Source organism: Mercenaria mercenaria, chromosome 13 (genome assembly GCF_021730395.1).
Source record: "Mercenaria mercenaria strain notata chromosome 13, MADL_Memer_1, whole genome shotgun sequence".
In the NCBI taxonomy this organism is placed as follows: domain Eukaryota; kingdom Metazoa; phylum Mollusca; class Bivalvia; order Venerida; family Veneridae; genus Mercenaria; species Mercenaria mercenaria.
The window spans coordinates 65,013,919-65,036,332 of record NC_069373.1 but is presented as its reverse complement, the minus strand read 5'-3'; the positions used below and the strand labels follow the sequence as shown (position 1 = coordinate 65,036,332).

Genomic DNA, 22,414 nt, shown 5'->3' with positions numbered 1-22,414 from the left:
GCTTATGGAGGAGACGACCCCTTTTGTTTTTGGGGTCACTACGTCAAAGGTCAAGGTCACAGGGACCTGAACATTGAAAACCATTTCCGATCAATAACATGAGAATCACTTGACCCAGAATGTTGAAACTTCATAGGATGATTGGTCATGCAGAGTAGATGACCCCCATTGATTTTGGGGTCACTCAGTTGAAGATCAAGTTCACAGGGGCCTGAACATGGAAAACCATTTCCGATCAATAACTTGAGAAGGACTTGACCCAGAATGTTGAAACTTCATAGGATGATTGGTCATGCAGAGTAGATGACCCCTATTGATTTTGGGGTCACCCCATTAAAGGTCAAGGTCACAGGAGCCTGAACATGGAAAACCATTTCCGATCAATAACTTGAGAACCACTTGATTCAGAATGTTGAAACTTCATAGGATGATTGGATATGCATAGTAGATGACCCCTACTGATTTTGGGATCACTCTATTAAAGGTCAAGGTCACAGGGGCCTGAACATGGAAAAACATTTCCGGTCAGTAACTTGAGAACTAAATGACCCAGAATCTTGAAACTTCATAGGATGATTGGACATGCAGAGTAGATGACCCTTACTGATTTTGAGGTCACCAGATCAAAGGTCAAGGTCACAGGGGCTTGAACATGGAAAACAGTTTCCAATTCATAACTTGAGAACCACTTAGCCCAGAATGTTGAAACTTTGTGGAATGATTGGACATGCCGAATAGATGATTCCTATTGGATCCAGCCACCAGTGTTAGTCCCCTATTGACTTCCTGCCTATATGACTATGCATTGGGGGAGACATGCGCTTTTCTACAAAAGCATCTTCTAGTTTCACTTACCTTTACAGGAAATATTGTATGTGACAGAGAGATTTATTGGTCCTCCATCCCTGTTCCATTATCAGGACTTGCAGAGAACATTTGTCAGTACTGGTATATATAAAATCCCGGAACATTCAGCAGGTTCAACTAGCCAAAATACTGTCAGATATGGCATTGGAAAAGTATTAAACAAAAATCCTACAGATTTTCGTCACGATCCCTCTACAGTAACATGCGATATATACCGAATGAGATATACTATTGAATTAAAAAAATGTGGTCTTCTGGCACATGCACAGAGCGTCTGACTTTGGATTTTTTGGAAGAATACGCTTTTTCCTTGTGTGTAATAAGCATCCACATAACTTGTCCGAACCGCAACATCTTCTACATCAGTATTGTTTTTTATTCCAAAATCTACCTTTAAATTGATACAAACGCATACTTCTGGGGAAGCCGATGGACTGTGTTCCCGATTGAGGCATTGCCTTATTATGTCTCCCCCAGGAGACATATTGTTTTTGCCCTGTCCGTCCGTCTGTCCGTCCGTCCGTCTGTCCGTACGTCACACTTCATTTCCGAGCAATAACTGGAGAACCATTTGACCTAGAACCTTCAAACTTCATAGGGTTGTAGGGCTGCTGGAGTAGACGACCCCTATTGTTTTTGGGGTCACTCCGTCAAAGGTCAAGGTCACAGGGGCCTGAACATTGAAAACCATTTCCGATCAATAACTAGAGAACCACTTGACCCAGAATGTTGAAACTTCATAGGATGATTGGTCATGAAGAGTAGATGACCCATATTGATTTTGGGGTCATTCCGTCAAAGGTCAAGGTCACAGGGGCCTGAACATTGAAAACCATTTCCGATCAATAACTAGAGAACCACTTGACCCAGAATGTTGAAACTTCATAGGATGATTGGTCATGAAGAGTAGATAACCCATATTGATTTTAGGGTCATTCCGTCAAAGGTCAAGGTCACAGGGGCCTGAACATTGAAAACCATTTCCGATCAATAACTAGAACCACTTGACCCAGAATGTTGAAACTTCATAGGATGATTGGTCATAAGAGTAGATGACCCCTATTGATTTGGGGTCACTCCTCAAAGGTCAAGGTCACAGGGGCCTGAACATTGAAAACCATTTCCGATCAATAACTAGAGAACCACTTGACCCAGAATGTTGAAACTTCATAGGATGATTGTCATGCAAAGTAGATGACCCTATAGATTTTAGGGTCACTCCAGTTAAAGGTCAAGGTCACAGGGGCCTGAACATTGAAAACCATTTCCAGTCAATAACTTGAGAACCACTTGACCCAGAATGTTGAAACTTAATAGGATGATTGGTCATGCAGAGTAGATGACCCCTAACGATTATGGGGTCACTCTGTGAAAGGTCAAGGTCACAGGGGCCCGAACATTGAAAACCATTTCCGGTCAGTAACTTGAGAACCACTTGACCCAGAATGATGAAACTTCATAGGATGATTGGTCATGCAGAGTAGATGACCCCTAACGATTTTAGGGTCACTCTGTTAAAGGTCAAGGCCACAGGGGCCTGAACATGGAAAACCATTTCCAATCAATAACTTGAGAACCTCTCGACCCAGAATGTTGAAACTTCATAGGATGATTGTTCATGCAGAGTAAATGACCCCTATTGTTTTTGGGACCACTCCGTTAAAGGTCAAGGTCACAGGGGCCTGAACATTGATAACCAGTTCTGATCAATAACTTGAGAACCTCTTCACCCAGAATGTTGAAACTTCATAGGATGATTGAACATGCAGAGTTGATGACCCCTATTGATTTTGGGGTCAGTCTGTTAAAGGTCAAGGTCACAGTGGCCTGTTCATGTAAAATCATTTTTTGGAAATAACTTGAGAACCACTTGACCTACAATGTTGAAACTTAATAGGATGATTGGACATGCAGAGTAGATGACCCCTATTTATTTTGAGGTCACTTGATCAAAGGTCAAGGTCACAGGAGCCTGAACAGTGACTGGAGAACCACTAGGCCAAGAGTGTTGAAATTTAGCGGGATGACTGGACATGCCAAGTAGATGATCCCTATTGCAGCCAACCATCAGTGTCTCTTTGATTTTTGCTCCTGACCCCTATTGACTTCTTGCCTATAGGACTTTGCATTGGGGGACACATGCGCTTTTTTACAAAAGCATTTTCTAGTTTCATATTAGTCTTCAGTAACTTTATGATGATAATCACTGCTTTATAAGTTCGTCATCATCAGTACCATAATGGCTCTCGGCTGCAGTAAGTTTGGCATCATCATCATTAAGAACATTAATCTTCATAATATGACCATCAGCTAGATATGATGTATGAGAGGTGGAAGCGCCATACCTGAATAAACAGTTTGCCAGCTTGTGATCAGGTAGTTACAGTTTGGCCTTATCTTCTTTGGCCCGTTTTAAGTTTTTTCTCCTGTGATGTAATTTTACACTTGTGTAAAAAGGCTCCAATTTTTTTTTTTTACAATTTTTAAACAGCATTTATTCATAAAAGCATTTTGGCATCTGTTTTCCCTACACATGTTTGTGAAAAAAACAAGAAACAAAACAGTATACAGGAAGGATATGCATATGGTTTTCATTCATTGCAATCATATAATTTGAGTTATTAATTAGTATATGAATGAAATAATTATGTTACCAATTAATGAACTGCGCATTTCTAAAATTTAATCAGGAAGAGGCACTTATAATAAAAGTTCTGAATCGTTATCAGTTTTAGTTTGCATACATTCAAGGAAGGAGTTATATAAAAACAGGAATGCCTCAGTTATCAGTAGAATATGGTTTATCTGCTGAAATCATTGGAAACCCTGTTGATTATGAATGGCCTAGATCTCTGCAGCATGAATGAAAATTTTTGTAGAAATAACACTCTTGTGTTGAGGAAATTACCATCTGCTCTATGGTTTGTGAGAATGAAAACAAATAGGGAATGTTTGAATGAAGAACATGAACTTAATGATTAGGATAGTGCTCATGGCGTTTTGTGGTTTTTAGAATTTATGGAGGTTTGAAAAAAATTTAATTCCATGAGAAAGGAGTGCATTTAACTTTCAAATTTTTTATATCATGTTCCAGAATTTGGTGACATGTATAAAGATGGATAGAAACTACCATTTTTGAGACTTTTTAGACTGTTTAAGATATGATTGTTATTCTTGTGGAGAGATGGGATATTGTGTTGGAAAAGAAGTTTGTTACAAAGAGAGAAATTCATGGGAGTGATAAAACTGTGCATTAGTCATATACGTATATATGAGCCGTGCCATGAGAAAACCAACATAGTGGCTTTGCGACCAGCATGGATCCAGACCAGCCTGTGCATCCGCGCAGTCTGGTCAGGATCCATGCTGTTCGCTAATAGTTTCTCCAATTCCAATAGGCTTTAAAAGCGAACAGCATGGAGCCTGACCAGACTGCGCAGATGCGCAGGCTGGTCTGGATCCATGCTGGTCGCAAACCCACTATGTTGGTTTTCCCATGGCACGGCTCAATTATGTTGCTATCTTGGCAATGGCTTTAATTTCCTGTAAAATCATTTAATTTTGTATGCATGAAGTTTTGACGAAAATGGCTGTTATGTGGGCATATGAGTTTGTGGATTTCAACTTTGGAAGTTAAAATGAATAGAAATTATATTTGGTTGTTGGAATTCCATTTTGTGGATTTATTCAATCATGAAATCCACAAAAGAAGTCCACGACGAATATAAAAGATTTATAGTACTTTTAATTTTTATTTACAGTCTCATTTGCTCAAACTCAATGGAACTGTCAAAATTTGTTTGAATTATCGGCATTTCAAGCTATTGAACTATATACAAAATGTTATAAAGGGATTTTGCGGGGACCTGATGGTGAGTTCAAGTGAAAGGTGGTGTATGAATTATCTGAGTTTGAGCAATCGAAGTTCGACTGTATTTATTTCTGACTTGTTATCTTACATTTGTGTTCTGATCAGAAGGTGGTTACTATACTTAAAGGTTTGAATCTTGGATGAGACGTGTGATTTACTTCATACATCTTCCTCGTCTCTCTCCTTTGCTTTAAGTAGAGGAGTTGTCATTTACATTTTTTAGAACATGTTACATGTTAATGCTTTAAAGGATACATGTTAAAAAAGGTTAACAGATCCCTATATAACTGAAATACTATTGAAAACCAGGTTAAACCCAAGGAAGTGATTTTCTAAATTGTAGAAAATTTCTTTGTTATAGATAGAGTTTATGAAGTGAATTCTTCGTGAAAAAGAAACCGATAGGGAGTGACCGATCGAGGTTTCTTTTTCTCGAAGAATTCTCTTCATGGACTCTATCTGACATAGTGTGAAATCTACGTTTGACCAATCAGAATTGCAGAGTCGGTCGTGTCGACGCTTTTCAGCATGTAGAGCTGTTCTTCGAAAATTATTGCTTCAGTCAAATTGGTCTTCAGGAATAAGAAGCCACATTTTTAGCTCGACTATACAAAGTATAAGGAGAACTATCCTACTCGACCAGGCGTTGGTGTCTTTCCGCGTCCCCCACCTTGGTTAATGTTTTTTTTACACTTTCTCTTTTTTCAACTATCTCTGTAATTACTTCATGGATTTGATTCAAACTTGAAATAGTTATTCCTCATCATCATCCACATCATCTGACATAAGGGCCATAACTCTGGCACCAATATTTCATGATTATCCCCCCTTTTCACTTAGATTTTCAGGTTAAAGTTTTGATGCACTTTCACTTTATCTCTGTTATTACTGAATGGATTTGATTCAGACTTAAAATGGTTGTTCAACATCATCACCAACATCATATGACACAAGGTGCATAACTCTGGCACCAATTTCTCATGAATTATTCCCCCTTTTTACTTAGAATTTTCAGGTTAAAGTTTTGATGCACTTTCACTCTACCTCTGTTATTACTGAATGGATTTGATTCAAACTTAAAATAGTTGTTCAGCATCATTACCCACATCATATGACAAAAGATGCATAACTCTGGCACAATTTTTCATGAATTATTCCCCTTTTTACTTAGAATTTCAGGTTAAAGTTTTTCACTTTCACTCTATCTCTGTTATTACTGAATGGATCTGATTCAAACTTAAACAATTGTTCAACATCATTACCAACATCATATGACACTATTTGCATAACTCTGGCACCAATTCTTCATGAATTATTCCCCCTTTTTACTTAGAATTTCAGGTTAAAGTTTTGATGCACTTTCACTCTGTCTCTGTTATAACTGATTGGATTTGATTCAAACTTAAAATAGTTGTTCAACATCATCACCCACACCATATGACGCAAGGTGCATAACTCTGGCACCAATTTTTCATTAATTATTCCCCTCAAAATTTTCCTTAGAATTTCAGGTTAAAGTTTTGATGCACTTTCACTCTATCACTGTTATTACTGAATGGATTTGATTCAAACTTGAAATAGTTGTTCAGCATCATCACCCACACCATATGACACAAGGTACATAACTCTGGCACTAATATTTAATGAATTATGCCCCCTTTTTGCTTAGAATATACTTATATAGTGTTTTGATGCTCTTTATCTTTACCTCTCTTATTACTTAATATTTTTGGCACAGGCTCAGGCTATTGTGCAATATCTTCATCTACAATTGGAATCATTAAACACTCCAGTGACAGCTCTAGTTTCCCAAGATGTGCCCAGTTTCACTATCCAGCATCGAAATAGTCGTGCGCGCTGTCTCCTGTGACAGCTCTTGTTTAAAAAATAACTCACTCTGATTTGTCAAAAAAGTAGGTTGCACACTATTTGGTTGTTGTAGTAAATGTAAGTTTTATTCTGGAATTCAAATTTGTTCATCCAGTTTGCTCGCATGATATGTGGTTCGAGATCTTGCCAGATGCCAGTGGCACTGTACTGTATTGCTCCCACAGGAAAGCGGAATTGATCACCAATTATGACTTGGGCTATTGATACTTTGGTGATATTTTGGTGGGTCTTTTTAAGTGTGTGTGTACAAGTTTTTCTTGATGTCATGGCATTTGCAAACTACAAAATGAAGGGGCACTTGAAGCGATTACTCTGTTAGTGATTATTTACATTCATTGATGTTTTGCAACAGGGCTGGCGTCTCATGGCTGTCTTATCGCTGCGAGGTACATAAATGAATGTTTTGCAGTTTAAAAGTCAGTGGACCCTTAATATATTTAATGTTTTGCAGGTGCTACATTTCATTAAAAGCTTCCCTATTACCTTACTTTTAAGGCCCATGTCCGAAAACAGTTTTTGGATCATCCTGCTTGTGTCCATCTATTTTGATAATAATATCAAAACTCTAAGGCAGGACTTCACTTTTCAGATGTGCAGCTTCTAAGTTTTTAATCAGAGTTTTAATGAATAAAATGAGTCAGTACTGTTACCTATTGTGATAGTCAGTGGACCTCTGAAGTCTGGCACTATTTCTCCTTCTGTAGGTTGTTTAATTGTTCTTTAATTAATTAGTGATTCTAAATTTGTCCGCAGTTCAGACAGACTATTGTCTAGTTTAATGATACTGTGGTGAATTGTCAATAGTGCAAGAGTTTTTTTATTACTTTCTGGTCTGGCTAGAAAATTTGGCATCGTGGAAGCAGTTTTAGGCTTTAACATTCTGACAGCAGTATCACAGGTTGCTCTATTTTTATGTTGGGAATACTTGAAGTTTTTATTCTTAGAACACAGGTTGGTCATAAAAGTCTTGGTAAATAAGGGTAATATGTTTGGAAATGTTGTAAGATTGAGATATAAAGCTCTTATAAGTGGATCAGGAAACAATAAAGCTTCTTTATAACATGGAATAAATGGCGGAATAGTAACCAATTTGCAAACTTTTGAACAAGTGTATATGCCTATTACTGTATCCTTTAATGTGGTTGTGTTTAAAAACGCTTGAAGAATACTGCGAACTTGTTAAATTTTGTGAGCTTAAAATTTCTTGGTTTCGGCTGAAATGGTTTCTTTTTGGGAGTACATGAATTTATAAATTTCAAATTTTTAAATTAGCATATATTTGTTTGGTGGAATGTGAAATCAGTTTTATGGATTAGGGTGCAGTTGCCACAGAAATCCATGAATTTGATGGCCAGCCAATGATAATGATTTCGCAGTAGTACTTCTTAAGTTCTTATTGATTAACTATTGAGCTTTATTCATGGTGGAGTTATATCATATATTATAGATTTCCACTCCTACATCTTGAAAATTAATTGATGAAAGATATACACACATTACACTGCAAAAAGAGATGTTTCATTAATAGAGATTCAAGTGTTGTGATTATAAATATATATGTACATTTATGATGGATTGATAATGAAAGTTCAAACATGTGGTGATATTTGGCTGATATAATGGATGTAAACTAGTGTTGTTATTTGGAAATTTGAACGGAAATGCATTGTTTTTAGATGTTAAAGAAGTGTTAAAAGGAAACATTTTTAGTGGAGATTACAGTGAATATAAAGTTTAAAGTGGAAAAAAATTTGATTTCATATGCAATGGTGGATGTAGACCAGCACTTGTCTGGGGAAACACAGGTAAAATATAGATAAAATTTATCTATTTTATTTGACTGAATTGTATTTATCTTAACCTGGTTTTTAAGTTTCCAGGAAGTCAGTGACTTTTTATCTTGATATAATTATGTGTCAGAACATTATTATTTGCCAGAAGACTAAGTAATAATGTTTTGATTGCTGGAAAACATTGGAAGTATGTAGATTGTACTCAGAAAATTAAAAAAATATAAAAAATAATTCTCCAAACTTTTCAATGTATTTAGGCCGTACCAAAGCATTTATAAAGTATGTTATACCTAAAATGCCAGCTTAAAAAAGGCCATTCTCAGCTTTTCAATGTGTGTAAGACTATACCCAATTTCTCCACCCTATGTGAAAGACAGTTTTCCCAAAGTATGGGCCGGTATAAAAAGCTGCACAATTGTCAAATTTTCAGTGTATGTAAAGCTCAGTATCTCAATTTATGTGAAAGACTATGTAGTCTAAATTTGTCAATGTGTGTATTGTCAAATTTACCCCAAATCTCAACTGACACGAAAGACCTCCCTGAGTCACAATTCTTCATTGTGTGCATGTAAGACAATTCCCAGAATCTCAACTGACATGAAAGACTAGTCACAACTCTTCATTTTGTGTTAGTCCATACCCAAAATCTCAACTGACATGAAAGACCAGTCACAACTCTTCATTGTGTGTAAGACCATACCCAGAATCTCAACTGACATGAAAGACCAGCCACATATCTTCATTGTGTGTAAGTCCATACCCAAAATCTCAACTGACATGAAAGACTAGTCACAACTCTTCATTGTGTGTAAGTCCATACCCAAAATCTTAACTGACATGAAAGACCAGTCACAACTCTTCATTGTGTGTAAGTCCATACCCAGAATCTCAACTGACATGAAAGACCAGTCTCAACTCTTCATTGTGTGTAAGTCCATACCCAAAATCTCCACTGACAGGAAAGACCAGTCACAACTCTTCATTGTGTGTAAGGCCATACCCAAAATCTTAACTGACATGAAAGACCAGTCACAACTTCATTGTGTGTAAGTCCATACCCAAAATCTCAACAGACAGGAAAGACCAGTCACAACTCTTCATTGTGTGTAAGAAAATGCCCAAAATCTCAACTGACATGAAAGACCAGTCACAACTCTTCACTGTGTGTAAGGCCATACCCAAAGGCCGTACCCAAAATCTTAACTGACATGAAAGACCAGTCACAACTCTTCATTGTGTGTAAGTCCATACCCAAAATCTCAGCTGACATGAAAGACCAGTCACAACTCTTCATTGTGTGTAAGGCCATACCCAAAATCTTAACTGACATGAAAGACCAGTCACAACTTCATTGTGTGTAAGTCCATACCCAAAATCTCAACAGACAGGAAAGACCAGTCACAACTCTTCATTGTGTGTAAGACAATGCCCAAAATCTCAACTGACATGAAAGACCAGTAACAACTCTTCAATGTGTGTAAGGCCATACCCAAAGGCCGTACCCAAAATCTTAACTGACATGAAAGACCAGTCACAACTCTTCATTGTGTGTAAGACAATGCCCAAAATCTCAACAGACATGAAAGACCAGTCACAACTCTTCATTGTGTGTAAGACCATACCCAGAATCTCAACTGACATGAAAGACCAGTCACATATCTTCATTGTGTGTAAGTCCATACCCAAAATCTTAACTGACATGAAAGACCAGTCACAACTCTTCATTGTGTGTAAGACAATGCCCAAAATCTCAACTGACATGAAAGACCAGTCACAACTCTTCATTGTGTGTAAGACAATGCCCAAAATCTCAACTGACATGAAAGACCAGTCACAACTCTTCATTGTGTGTAAGACAATGCCCAAAATCTCAACTGACATGAAAGACCAGTCATAACTCTTCTTTGTGTGCATGTAAGACAATACCCAAGTCACAACTCTTCATTGTGTGTAAGACAATACCCAAAATCTCAACTGACATGAAAGACCAGTCACAATATTTCATTGTGTGCATGTAAGACAAAGCCCAAAATCTCAACTGACATGAAAGACCAGTCACAATTCTTCATTGCGTATAAGACAATGCCTAAAATCTCAATTGACATGTGAGACCGGTCACAGTTCTTCATTGTGTGTAAAACAATACCCAAGATTTCAAGTTAAGTGAAAGACTGTTCTCAGCTCCTCAGTGGGAATGGGTATGTGAAAGATCACTTTATGAAGACATACCCCGGAAGTCGAAAGGTGCCCACATGTTCTTCTTACTTGTCAGTGTAGGTAGACCTGGATATAGTCTGTATACCTAGACCTTAAAACTTACATGCTTCCCTAAAATTTCAATTTCTTAAGCTGTTCTACGATTATTACATGCCTGTTGAGCTGTATACAGCATTATATTCAAGAACTCTGACATGTTTAGTGTAAAACGCTTTTACCATTTATCTTTTAGATATTTCTGCAAGTTCCTTTTATTATCATTTACTAATTTATTATACAGATAGAAACATTGAACCAGAAATTAAAGTTATCTATTTTGGCTGGAATGCACATTTATGCACATTATAGACTTAGGTTTTAAAGTTTGTGGAGTTTTTGAATTGCTTTTGTGCAGTGATCAGTCGAGTAATATTTCCAAGATCATAAAGTTTCAGATCAACTTCCTGTTTTAGAAAGTGGTCAGCTGTTTGTTGAGCATTTATTAGAGCTACAAAAGTTAGTTGGAACATAATATAGATGACAAAACACGACCATTCTTCCCCGAATTACTGTTGAAAAATGGTCTAATAGGACCCGGAAATACTGTAAATCCGGTATTATTTGCGGTGTTATAATTTTCGCTATTTTTCGCGAATCGGGTGCATCGCGAAATCATGAATCCGCGTAAATATCCTTCCATAACATACAGACATATTCGAAAAAATGTCCAAAATACGGTCAAGTTCAGCAATCAATACTAGCCGCCTGTACATCGATGTTTATTGAATATATTTCAATTCATTTCACATTTCAGTACATTATGAATAATTCATGTAGAATATACTGCTTAAGGTTAGATTTACATGCAGCTGGCAGTTTTTTACGGAGAGCATCTCCTTGATGCACATCGTATGTGTCACCCAAACAGAGCGCGTGTTGCCCGAGGGGAAGACCCATATCATCCCAACATTATCATCTCAACAAACCTGGTATTTTTACACATTTTGTTTAGACAACAATAGGGATAAGCGGACAATTTATATTTATCACACTATTGTATTATATACTTGAATGTATGTTAATTATTTATGAAATGGCTGTAACAAACTTTGAACATTTTATCAGCTATTATAATCGCCAGTAAATTGAATAAAGGATTTAAAGGCTCAATTAATTCAGTCTGTGTGAATAAAGTAACCGATTGCTAATACAAAATAACCGTTACGGACCAAGTGTTTAACGAGTTTGGCATGCATAAATTCGGTACGGTACTGAAAAATGGGCATTAATATAATCACGACTTCCTGAAAAAATGGAAATTCCGCTAATAAAAGATAAGAACCTTCGCGAATTTAAATTCTTGACCCTTCCGTCGCGAATTCATAAAACTGCGAAATAATTCAGGGTGCCGGAATTTGCGAAATAAAGATCACGCTAATATAAATTGATTTACAGTAATCATGCCCAGAGAACTTGCCAGGACATTACCAATTGTGGGTTGGGTCATTACCAGTTTTAAGTCAGCTGACTGCCCCAAAAGTGCATTGATGGGAAATGCATTCAATTCCAACTCCTCTCCCAGGTCGTGGGATGGTAAACATGAGAAACTAGAAGCTCATAGTGGCAGTTTCTCTAGAGAGACTTATCTTCTTGTCAGTATGAAGTGCTCCATCAACCTTAATAACTCCCACAGGAATAGGGAAACAGCCAGCATGTTATCTTTGCTTGTCTATCCGCGGGTTATGGTGACAATATCTAGAACAACTTCAATTTATTCCATTATAAATAATCAAACAAAAAAACGTTAGCAATTAACAGTTTTGGTTTTCTTACTAAAAGGGCATTAAATAATCACACTTCCGGAAAAAAGGAAATTGCCTATAAAGGGGCATTATGAACCTTCGCAATTTAATTTTTGTGGAATTTATAAAACGCAATTTTCGGTGCCGTACATTTAAATAAAATAACGTAATCATAATATTTGAAGTATATGCCCCAGAAATAAGAAACGGGACTAATTAACAATGTGTTTTTTTCCAGTTTTACGCAGTGACTCCCTACCTATAGTAGAGAAATTCTCATTCAATGCAACATCTCCCGCGTCGTGGGATTGACATGTAAACTGAACTCATGTGCCAGTTCCAAAATATTCTTAGAAAAGGTCATAATTAATAATCAACAGTACTAGGAACAGAAGAGTTATTTGTTGTCTTTTGCGGGTTGACAATACTGTACATTTCATATACTTCCTTATTATATCAAAAATCTACTTAGTTTCATTTTGGTACTTAAAATGAAATTAATTCCAACTTTAAGTTACCAAGGAAAATGTTTCTTATCTTTAATTATCTCTCTGTGTTTTGTTTTCTGATTAAAAGCCCCCTATATTTCTGTGATTTTCAAATCTGGTTTAGGCTGTAGTTGATTGAACAGATCAGTGACTAGGTATGTTAGGATACCTGGCTAATATGTCCCCTACCCCAATTTTTGAGTCGGCTAGATTTCTCATTCTTAAATGGCCTCACAACACAGCGAAGTGATGTTGTTCCATTAGATTGTCTCTAATTTCAAAGAGTTCATTGACCGAATGAAGTTCATTTATATCAATCCTATTTGCTATGACTAATATACGATGTAATCTGGTATATTTATGACTTGTAATTGTGCAATACTCGAATAAAGCCACGTATTTTCTTCCGCGGTAACTCATTACGCATAAACACGCATAACGATTCTGCGGGATTTGGTAATACATTTGCGCATATGATTATGGTGACGAATTTTATGCCCTTTTGTCACAAAATAGCAAATATGATGTTCACAAATTCAAATAAAAACTGCATATTAACTTATTAGCCAAATTATCCATTTGTTACCCTGTCCGTTTCAAAAAATAATCTTTAAAATCATTGCGTAAATAACAAACTTATTGTGCTATGCATTTTATGAATTGCGCAGACTTACAAAGCTTGCGTAACATCCAGCGAAAGACAAAATATAGTTCCAGAACATATTGCTAGTATTTTATTGAGTGGGTACCTCTGAAAGCATTTGAATGTCTCTTATCAGAGTTTACCACATCCATGAAATTTAATTATGACAGCTTCATTTTAAATGACCCGAATAAGATATGTGCAGTACGTTAATTCTTCCGCGAGACTTCGCGGATGAATCCTAACTACATTCTGGACACTTGTCGGCGAACACGCGTGACCTGTTTATAACAACGCTTCTACGACTTTGCGTGGGCTGAATTTTGCAGTCAGTAAACGGATAAATTATCGGAAGAAGAAGCTCTTACTGGTTTGTTTAGTTACTACTGATATTAAAAATGATTTTATTTCTGATTTTTCGAGAAATAAACAAATCGGCGAAACATTAAATTGTATTTTCTTGTAGTTTTTGAAATCGAAAGTAGATCGTCTATGTTTGGCTGCTTTGACGAAACGAAACAACGCTTTTATGAAAAGGTTTAAATAAGAGGTAATTTAACCGTAAACTTCAATGTCAGATACTGCCAATTGCTGCTAAATGTCTTCGTATCATCACAATTTGTAAAATATATTGTTGAAACTGGAGAAAAGTGTAATCGTATCCGGATATATTTTGGGTAAATATCGAGCTGTGTTATGAAATTTTAACATTCAAGTAACATACATGATAGATATTATTGTAACAGAAATGATTCTAGAATTTAATTTTATTACACCTACATATAATCTATATCAGACTCATATTCTAGTCCTGAGGCATGATCTGAAAGTAAAAAGATGAAGTGACAGTCATACTTTGGATATTGTAATACTAGAAAGAATCTAGGTAGTATTTAGAAATTGAAACAGAAGATTTTCAGTTAAAATCGCACCAAAGGATTTCTTGTGGTAATACCCCAAACCCTTCTTGCAGGAGGGTGTATCCTCCCACACCCTTCCCCCATATTGCCACTTTACAGTTTGATACATTTGCCCTTTTACCACCTGCCGCAATGCCCATTTCAAAATCTGACTGCAATTTAAAGCGGAAAGAAACTCCCCTCCCCGCACCCACCCTGCTACCGACCACGTAAAAATGGCTCAAACATTTTTTCTGCCCAGTCTGAGCCTGTCTGTCTACATGAATCAAAATGGATAATTGAAAGTGGATGGACTTCGGGATAACAGACATGATTTTTAAGGGGTTAACAAGTCTGAAATAGAATAAATGATAATTTTAACTAAAAAAGAACTGCATTTATTAATATCGGTTACACTGTATATTGACACTCAGCAACATTTACATACATGTATCTCTAAACGCAAAAGTAAGTATACTTTAAATTGACATCACTTATAATATGATTGAACAATACCTAACATATGACAAGGCTATCGCCAGGCCCATTATAATATCTGTAAAATATCAGTTCTTTCGTCCATCCGTTACAAATTGTATGTGGCAATCCACACTGTAAAATTTTAATATTATAAATTGTCATATTCAAATTTTATCAAGTGCGAATATATACCAGCCGATAATTGCCTCTTTTGGCAATGCCGGAGGCAAATGTTTACTGGAAAATATATAAAGTCATGGGCAGTATCTTAGTGTCAGCTGTCAAATTGTAGTTTGTACTTTCAACATTTTTATTTCTGTGAACCACTCTTCAATTTTAGAGAAATATATTGGGTTTAAATACTTGTATAATGTCAATCAAAGTTTTACTAGGCATCAACCGAATGTTCATTTCATTTATTGTAACAAAATCTCTCTTTAGTTAGGGAAAAAAACTAAAAACAAACTGAAACTGGTAGACTATACTGTCAGTACATCAATCATTAGCCGACTCAGGCCCTTCAAGCCTTTGATAAATCATACTGACGCCATATATTTTGTGGCAGGTATATCAAACACAGCAGTCAATTATGTCTATCTTTTTTGAGTTGTTTAAGTTGTGATTTGGTTACCTCCCTTTTATTTATAGTCACTAAAAATGGTGATCTGATTACCTCCCTTTTATAATAATCCTCACCTCTTTGCAGAAAATGGGTAACTGAGCTGAAATAAAGAAGCACATATTCAGTTTTTGTGTTGGGGTGACATTGATAATTTGATTACCTCCCTTTGGTATGTCTTTCTTTGTAATTATCTGATCACCTCCCTTGAATATGTCTATGCTTGTATTTTGTGAGGTGATTGTAAAATTTGTTTAGTGTATTAAACTTTTCCTTATTTTGTGAAATAAAAAAAGTCACAACTACCGTAGATACCCATGTATAATGCGCAGTTTTTTGACCCCCGGGACCACCCCCGAATCGTGGGTGCGCATAATATACAGGTACAGACAATTTTCCTACTTCAAAACAAGTTTGTTACCGATGTTCGCCATTTTGGTAAAGGGAAACTACTCCCCGCACTCACTGTCTCCGCTAAAATCTAAGATTGCCGCTACGTTCCGTAAAAGATCGAATTGTTTATTTTTCTTTGAAACAAAATTAATTTCATATAAATTTAAAAGTATTTTGACGAAAGAAATGTTTATAAATCACAAAAATTATGATACTAATTAAAGATCTTTAAAGAATTATCTTTAACCGAGATCAAACTGTGAACAACAGAATTGACACAAGGTGACACGTTAATTGCCGGTAATTACTGGCTTTATGATCGTGACAAAAAGACTATCACACCTTTTGTTATCAGTTTGAATTGAGAAGCTCATGTCATTTTGAAAGATACCATTCCGAAATATTGAATCAGCTGCTATTTATTTATTCAAAATAGTGAATTAAAAAAGGTAAAACAACAAATATAACAATAATTTACTGGTTTTATTCTCGAGAAAACAAAAATCGATAGTACCGTGAGACTGATGCTGCTCTCCGCCGCGGAGATAAAATTTATTACCGATGTCGATGTAAACTCTACTTTCGTTTTCCATCCACCTCAAAAATTGACCAAAAAAATTTTTTTTTTTTTTTTTCCTAGGATTTTGGACTAAGATCGGGGGTGCGTATTATACACGGGTGCGCATTATACATGGGTATCTACAGTACTATCAGGTTATGTTATATTCAGATTTTCGCTTCTGGATAAATAAACTATCATCTATAATAACACAAGGTCATTAACGAAATTTTCAGTTTACCTTGAAGCATTTCTCCTGATGTTGCATATATCAGTATGTTGCACATATCATTAATTAATATGACCAGTCATACAAGGTGTTACAAAACTGTAACTTCAAACGATTTAGGTTGTTAACAGAGTGTAATTCAATGTTACCAGTATACAGAAACAAGATGCAACCAACAAAAAGATTGTAACCTCACATTCTTCTTACTTGTAAATTAGAAATGAGACATACATTTTCATGACTTTGAAAGAAGAAGACATTTTTAAGATGTTAAGCATGAATGTTCCTATTAAGGGTAAATTTCACTTGGAATGCAGTTTTGGAATGATACAAATTAAGATCCAAATTGGAGAGAAATGTGTTCTCCCTGTAGAAGTCGGTGTTCGAGGTCAGATTGTCAGTGACTTGCTCCAATATTTAATGCAGTTTATGATAGCTTAATTATCTGATGTCTCCCTGTAGGGCAGTTACTGAAATATTGAAAAATTCAGATTAATTAAAGACTTACAGGTATTTCAAAGCTGGAAAGTTGTCATTAAACACCCACAAATGAAGTACTCCTGGAGTCTTGTTATACCCCAGCCCCCACACCTTAAATAAGCAAAGTTTAGGGGGTATATAAGGATCATCTTGTGTTGGTTCATTGGTCTATCAGTTGGTTGGTTCATTGCAAAAAAAAAAAAATTGTAGCACAAACTACTTTGAAATTAACACTTTTATTGAAAGGGTTCAAACAGAACCTTATACGTGTGTTTTTAGGCATGAAGTGGCATATTTTTGAGGGTCAGTTTGGGCTTTGCAGGGTTAAATGCCTATGGAAAAAAACTTCTTATTTCCTCTAAAAGCAATTTTGTTTGCCTGTATAAATCACATTCAGTGACAGCTCAAGTTAAATGATTATTTGTGTATTTTTCAGGGTGCTAGTGCTGGATACCCAGTTGTAGTACATCCCGTGCCGCGGAGGTGGCAGAACGGCATACAGCATCTTACAAAAATGATGAATTTGAAGAAGCTGAAACGTCGATTGTCACTGACGTTCAAAGGGAACCGAGGTCTTGACACCAGTCTCTCAGACCTTGCTGAGCAAATGACCATTGAAGACAGCAATGGTATCACAAAAGATAGCAACAGCGCTGGTAAGAGGCAGTTACGTTTAGTTCTTGAGTAGGCAAAATGGTAACTGTTCTTACATAAACAGGTGTTTTGATTCAAGAATACTTTTCAGAAATGACACCACCTTGTTTCAAGTTGACACAGGATTATTATGTTCTCTTTAAAAGATGTGGGAGTATATTGTTTTGCTTGTGCCTGTCTGACTGCAGTTTGGTCTCTTCATCAGTCAGTTTTGTGAACTGTCCATTAACAAGGGAACACTTTTGCTGACAGTGGTTGGATTAAATATGATGATTGCCTGTGGTCAATAGATGACAGTAAATATGGGGTTTTCTGTTTTACCCATAATTAGCAATTATTGTTCTATGAATTGTAAGACAAACTACCTTCTTTCTGATAGAACTGTTCTCACTTTTTTGAAACTACCTGTTTATAATGATGGACAGATTCCCTGCTTGAAACATTCTGCAAGGTTATTGATACAGACAGTATCCAAACAGAAATAGGTTAGAAGTTGAGAAAACAGAGTAACAGTAAAGAGAACAACAGCTGAAAAGTTCCTCAGATTTAAAGCCCTGCTCCGCAGCTATTCAAATTCTGTTGTGTATGCAACCCATGAGTACAATGGGTAACAGTTACGCGCCACCTTTAGCACGCAAAACCACAGGTATTTTATATAGAATTTTATATAGAATAGACTCTATTTTGACAGGCTTCTTCAGTGACAATTTAAGGTTAAAAGGTAGGACTGGAGCAGGTCTTTAAGTCACAAGACTGTCAGACAGACCGACCAACTGACTGACCTGAGTAGGTAGGTTACAGCTGAAATGAGGGGAACCTTTAGAAATGCATATTGCTAGGGAAATAGATGGAAGATACCTCAAGTGGCTAGATATACACTGAAAGTGAGCTGATGATCATTTTTGCATTAGAAACAAGATTTTTAGCTCATCCAAACAGAAAACTGCTCAGTGTGTCTCTTAAGTCTTAATCTTGTTGTTAGAAAGTGGTACACCATTCCTGAAATACAAAATGTAATACCTGACTTCTTTGTAGACTCTCTCTCGTGATTGTTCAAATTATTCTGATTTCTTAACAGTAAGCCCCATCATTGGTCAATTTTCTGACGGATCTTCATGAAATTAAACAAAAGTATAGATGACACAACAGGGCGGTATTGCTTCATCTGGATATCTTCAGTAACTGTAGTTATTGCCCTTTAATTGTTTTAAAATTCAGTATTTTACTCAAAACAAAATACCCATTGATGGATTGTCATGAAACCTAATACAAATATAGATCATCATAGAGTTTTTCCCCTTGACTGTAAAAAAGAGGAACTAACAAACTATTGCTTGGTCCTTTTGTACATAACTTGTGTACCAGTATGTCTGGAAATTAAGTATCTTTCAAAATATAATCCCATCATTCACAAAACAATTTAGTTTGTGGGGAATATAATTTTGTCTCCCACCACACAGTGGTGTGGGAGACATATTGATTTACTCCAGTCTGTGTGTGTCTGTCACAAAGCTTATTTGCACTCTGAAGTTGGAACATTTCTCATCTGATCTTCACCAAACTTGGAACAAAATGTGTTTAACCATAAGACCTCGGCCAAGTTCGAAAACTAGCCAAATTGGCCAAGACACTTCGGAATTATGGCCCTTGAACATAATTGCCATTAATCACCGGCACAGCATTGTAGAAGGTTACTCCCATCCCCTACCGCTGAACAGCATTGTACACCGAAACAGCATTGTAGACCGATTACTCCCAACATGTGAATACCAATAGGCCACAAACAGTATACAAAGACAGACTTACTATTCAGATGATTAGGCAATTGTGGGAGACATGCGCTTTTCTCAAAAGCACCTCTAGTTGAATTTACTGATTTTGCTTGTTTTTAGCTCACCTGAGCACGAAGTGCTCAAAGGTGAGCTTTTGTGATTGCCCTGTGTCCGGCGTCCGGCGGCGTCAACAATTTGACTGTTAACACTCTAGAGGTCACAGTTTTGAGCCAATCTTAATGAAACTTGGTCAGAAAAGCTTGTTAACACTCTAGAGGTCACAATTTTGGCCCAGTCTTAATGAAACTTGGTCAGAATGTAACCTTCAATAAAATCTTGGGTGAATTCGACATTGGGTCATCTTTGGTCAAAAACTAGGTCACCAGGTCAAATTAAAGGAAAAGCTTGTTAACACTGTAGAGACCACATTTATGACTGTATCTTCATGAAACTTGGTCAGAATGTTAATCTTGATGATCTCAAGGTCCATTTTGAATGTGGGTCATGTAGGATCAAAAACTAGGTCACTAGGTCAAATCAAAGGAAAAGCTTGTTTACACTGTATAGGCCTCATTTATGACCGTATCTTAATGAAACTTGGTCAGAATATTAATCTTGAGGCTTGATAAGTTAAGTTCAGATCTGGGTCAGGTGGGGTCAAAAACTAGGTCACATCAAAGGAAAAGCTTGTTAACACTTTAGAGGCCACATGTATGACTGTATCTTCATGAAACTTAGTCAGAATGTTAATCTTGATGACCTGTAGGTTAAGTTCGAACCTGGGTCATGTCGGGTCAAAAACTAGGTCACCGGGTCAAATCAAAGGAAAAGCTTGTTAACACTGTAGAGGCCACATTTACGATTATATCTTCATGAAACTTGGTCAGAATGGTAATCTTGATGATCTCAAGGTCCAGTTTGAATCTGGGTTATGTAGGGTCAAAAACTAGGTCACCAGGTCAAATCAAAGGAAAAGCAAGTTTACACTGTAGAGGCCACATTTATGATCATATCTTAATTAAACTTTGTCTGAATGTTAATCTTGATAATCTATAGGTCATGTTCAGATCTGGGTCAGGTGGGGTGAAAAATTAGGTTACCAGGTCAAATCAAAGGAAAAGCTTGTTAACAGTGTAGAGGCCACATTTATGACTGTATCTTTATGAAACTTGGTCAGTATGGTAATCTTGATGATCTCAAGGTCCAGTTTGAATCTGGGTCATTTTGGGTCAAAAACTAGGTCACCAGGTCAAATCAAAGGAAAACCTAGTGTACACTTTAGAGGCCACATTTGTGACCATATGTTAATGAACCTTGGTCAGAATGTTAATCTTGATGATCTTTAGGTCAGTAGGTCAGGTGAGCAATACAGGGCCTTCATGGCCCTCTTGTTGTTGTTTCTAATAAATAAGTAATTATTTTATCATTCCACAATGACCCCTTCAGCATTAACTTTATAGAATTGGAAAATACAAAGATATTTCCTTCTGGCTATATTGGAGATAAATTAAAAGGAAATTGTGTGGGTGATATTGATATTTCTTTCTTCTGTTTCATTGGTTGCTGGTAGTCTTCCTTGTCAGCAATGCTTTATTATTCTGTGGACAGCTCGTAGCCGTAAATCTTGTCTGGAAATATTTTCTAGACCTAAATGTTTGTTTGATATGGCATTAAGATGTAAAAGGAAAGGTTTAGACTCCTATAATGCAATCATGATACTGGCACTACTAGGATCAGTGGAAAAATGATTGCAATATGAAATCCGCTACTTTTAACTTGGTTGGGCATCGGGTTAGTCATGTAATTGAGCGAAGATGTGTCTGTACTAAAGTAGTAAAACATGAAAAAAGCCTCAGTCTTTTCTCAAGTCCTGTCATAGCCTGCAGCGATTCTTTTTGCCATTTTGGGAAATGGTCCGGGTCTGGGCAAATTTGGAAAAATAATTTTTTGACAACAAAATTTTGTATCTACACTCATTTGTTCCTTTGATAGATGAGGTGTCATCAGTTTTCTCTTCATTAGACATATTTCTGCTTGCTAAGAAGGGAACATTGGTCATATCAGGCTTGCAGTATAATTACTGTGCGCCTAGATATAAGACCAGAGGAACACCCAGTATTGTACATGCAGCCTTGCCTATAAACACTGACCACATATTGTTGGAAATTATTCATTTTTAGCTCGACTATTCGAAGAATAGTCTAGCTATTCTACTCACCCTGGCGTCGCGTCGGCGTCGGCGTCACACTTGGTTAAGTTTTGCATGCAATACATACAGCTATCATTAAAGGCATATAGCTTTGAAACTTATTTATTCTTTTTCTAGGTCAATTACCAACCCCTGGTCAAGTCCCATAACTCTGACATGTATTTTGAGCAAATTAATGCCCCCTTTTGGACTTAGAAAATTTTGGTTAAAGTTTTACATGCAAGTTACTATCTCCAAAACTAATGCAGATATTGATTGAAACTTCACATGTTCTTCGGGTTATAAATCTAGTTATAGCACCAAGTCCCATAACTCTGACCTTCATTTTGGCCAAATTATGCCCCCTTTTGGACTTGAAAATTCTGGTTAAAGTATTTGCGTGCAAGTACATACAGCTATTACTAAAAGGCATATAGATTTGAAACTTATTTTTTCTTTTTTCTAGATCAATTAACCTACCTCACTGGGTCAGTCCCATAACTCTGACATGTATTTGAGCTAATTATGCCCTTTTGCGTTAGAAAATTCTGGTTAAAGTTTTACATGCAAGTTACTATCTCCAAAACTAAT

At 36.5% G+C, this 22,414-nt stretch overlaps 1 protein-coding gene across 5 annotated transcripts in view; it reads left to right on the top strand.

The window, feature by feature from the left end:
• Positions 1-22,414, top strand: part of LOC123528489 (cyclin-dependent kinase 17-like) — a 137,823-nt gene that overhangs the window by 47,788 nt on the left and 67,621 nt on the right. For 2 of the 5 annotated variants that reach the window (XM_053522091.1, XM_045308245.2), the window contains one exon: positions 17,646-17,865. In XM_053522091.1, the coding sequence (XP_053378066.1) occupies positions 17,724-17,865 (142 nt within the window). In that variant the 5' untranslated portion in view covers positions 17,646-17,723. Of the gene's footprint in view, positions 1-3,432; positions 4,116-7,370; positions 8,434-17,645; positions 17,866-22,414 lie in introns of those variants that run through there. The other 3 variants (XM_045308243.2, XM_045308242.2, XM_045308244.2) reach the window with 3 other exon arrangements.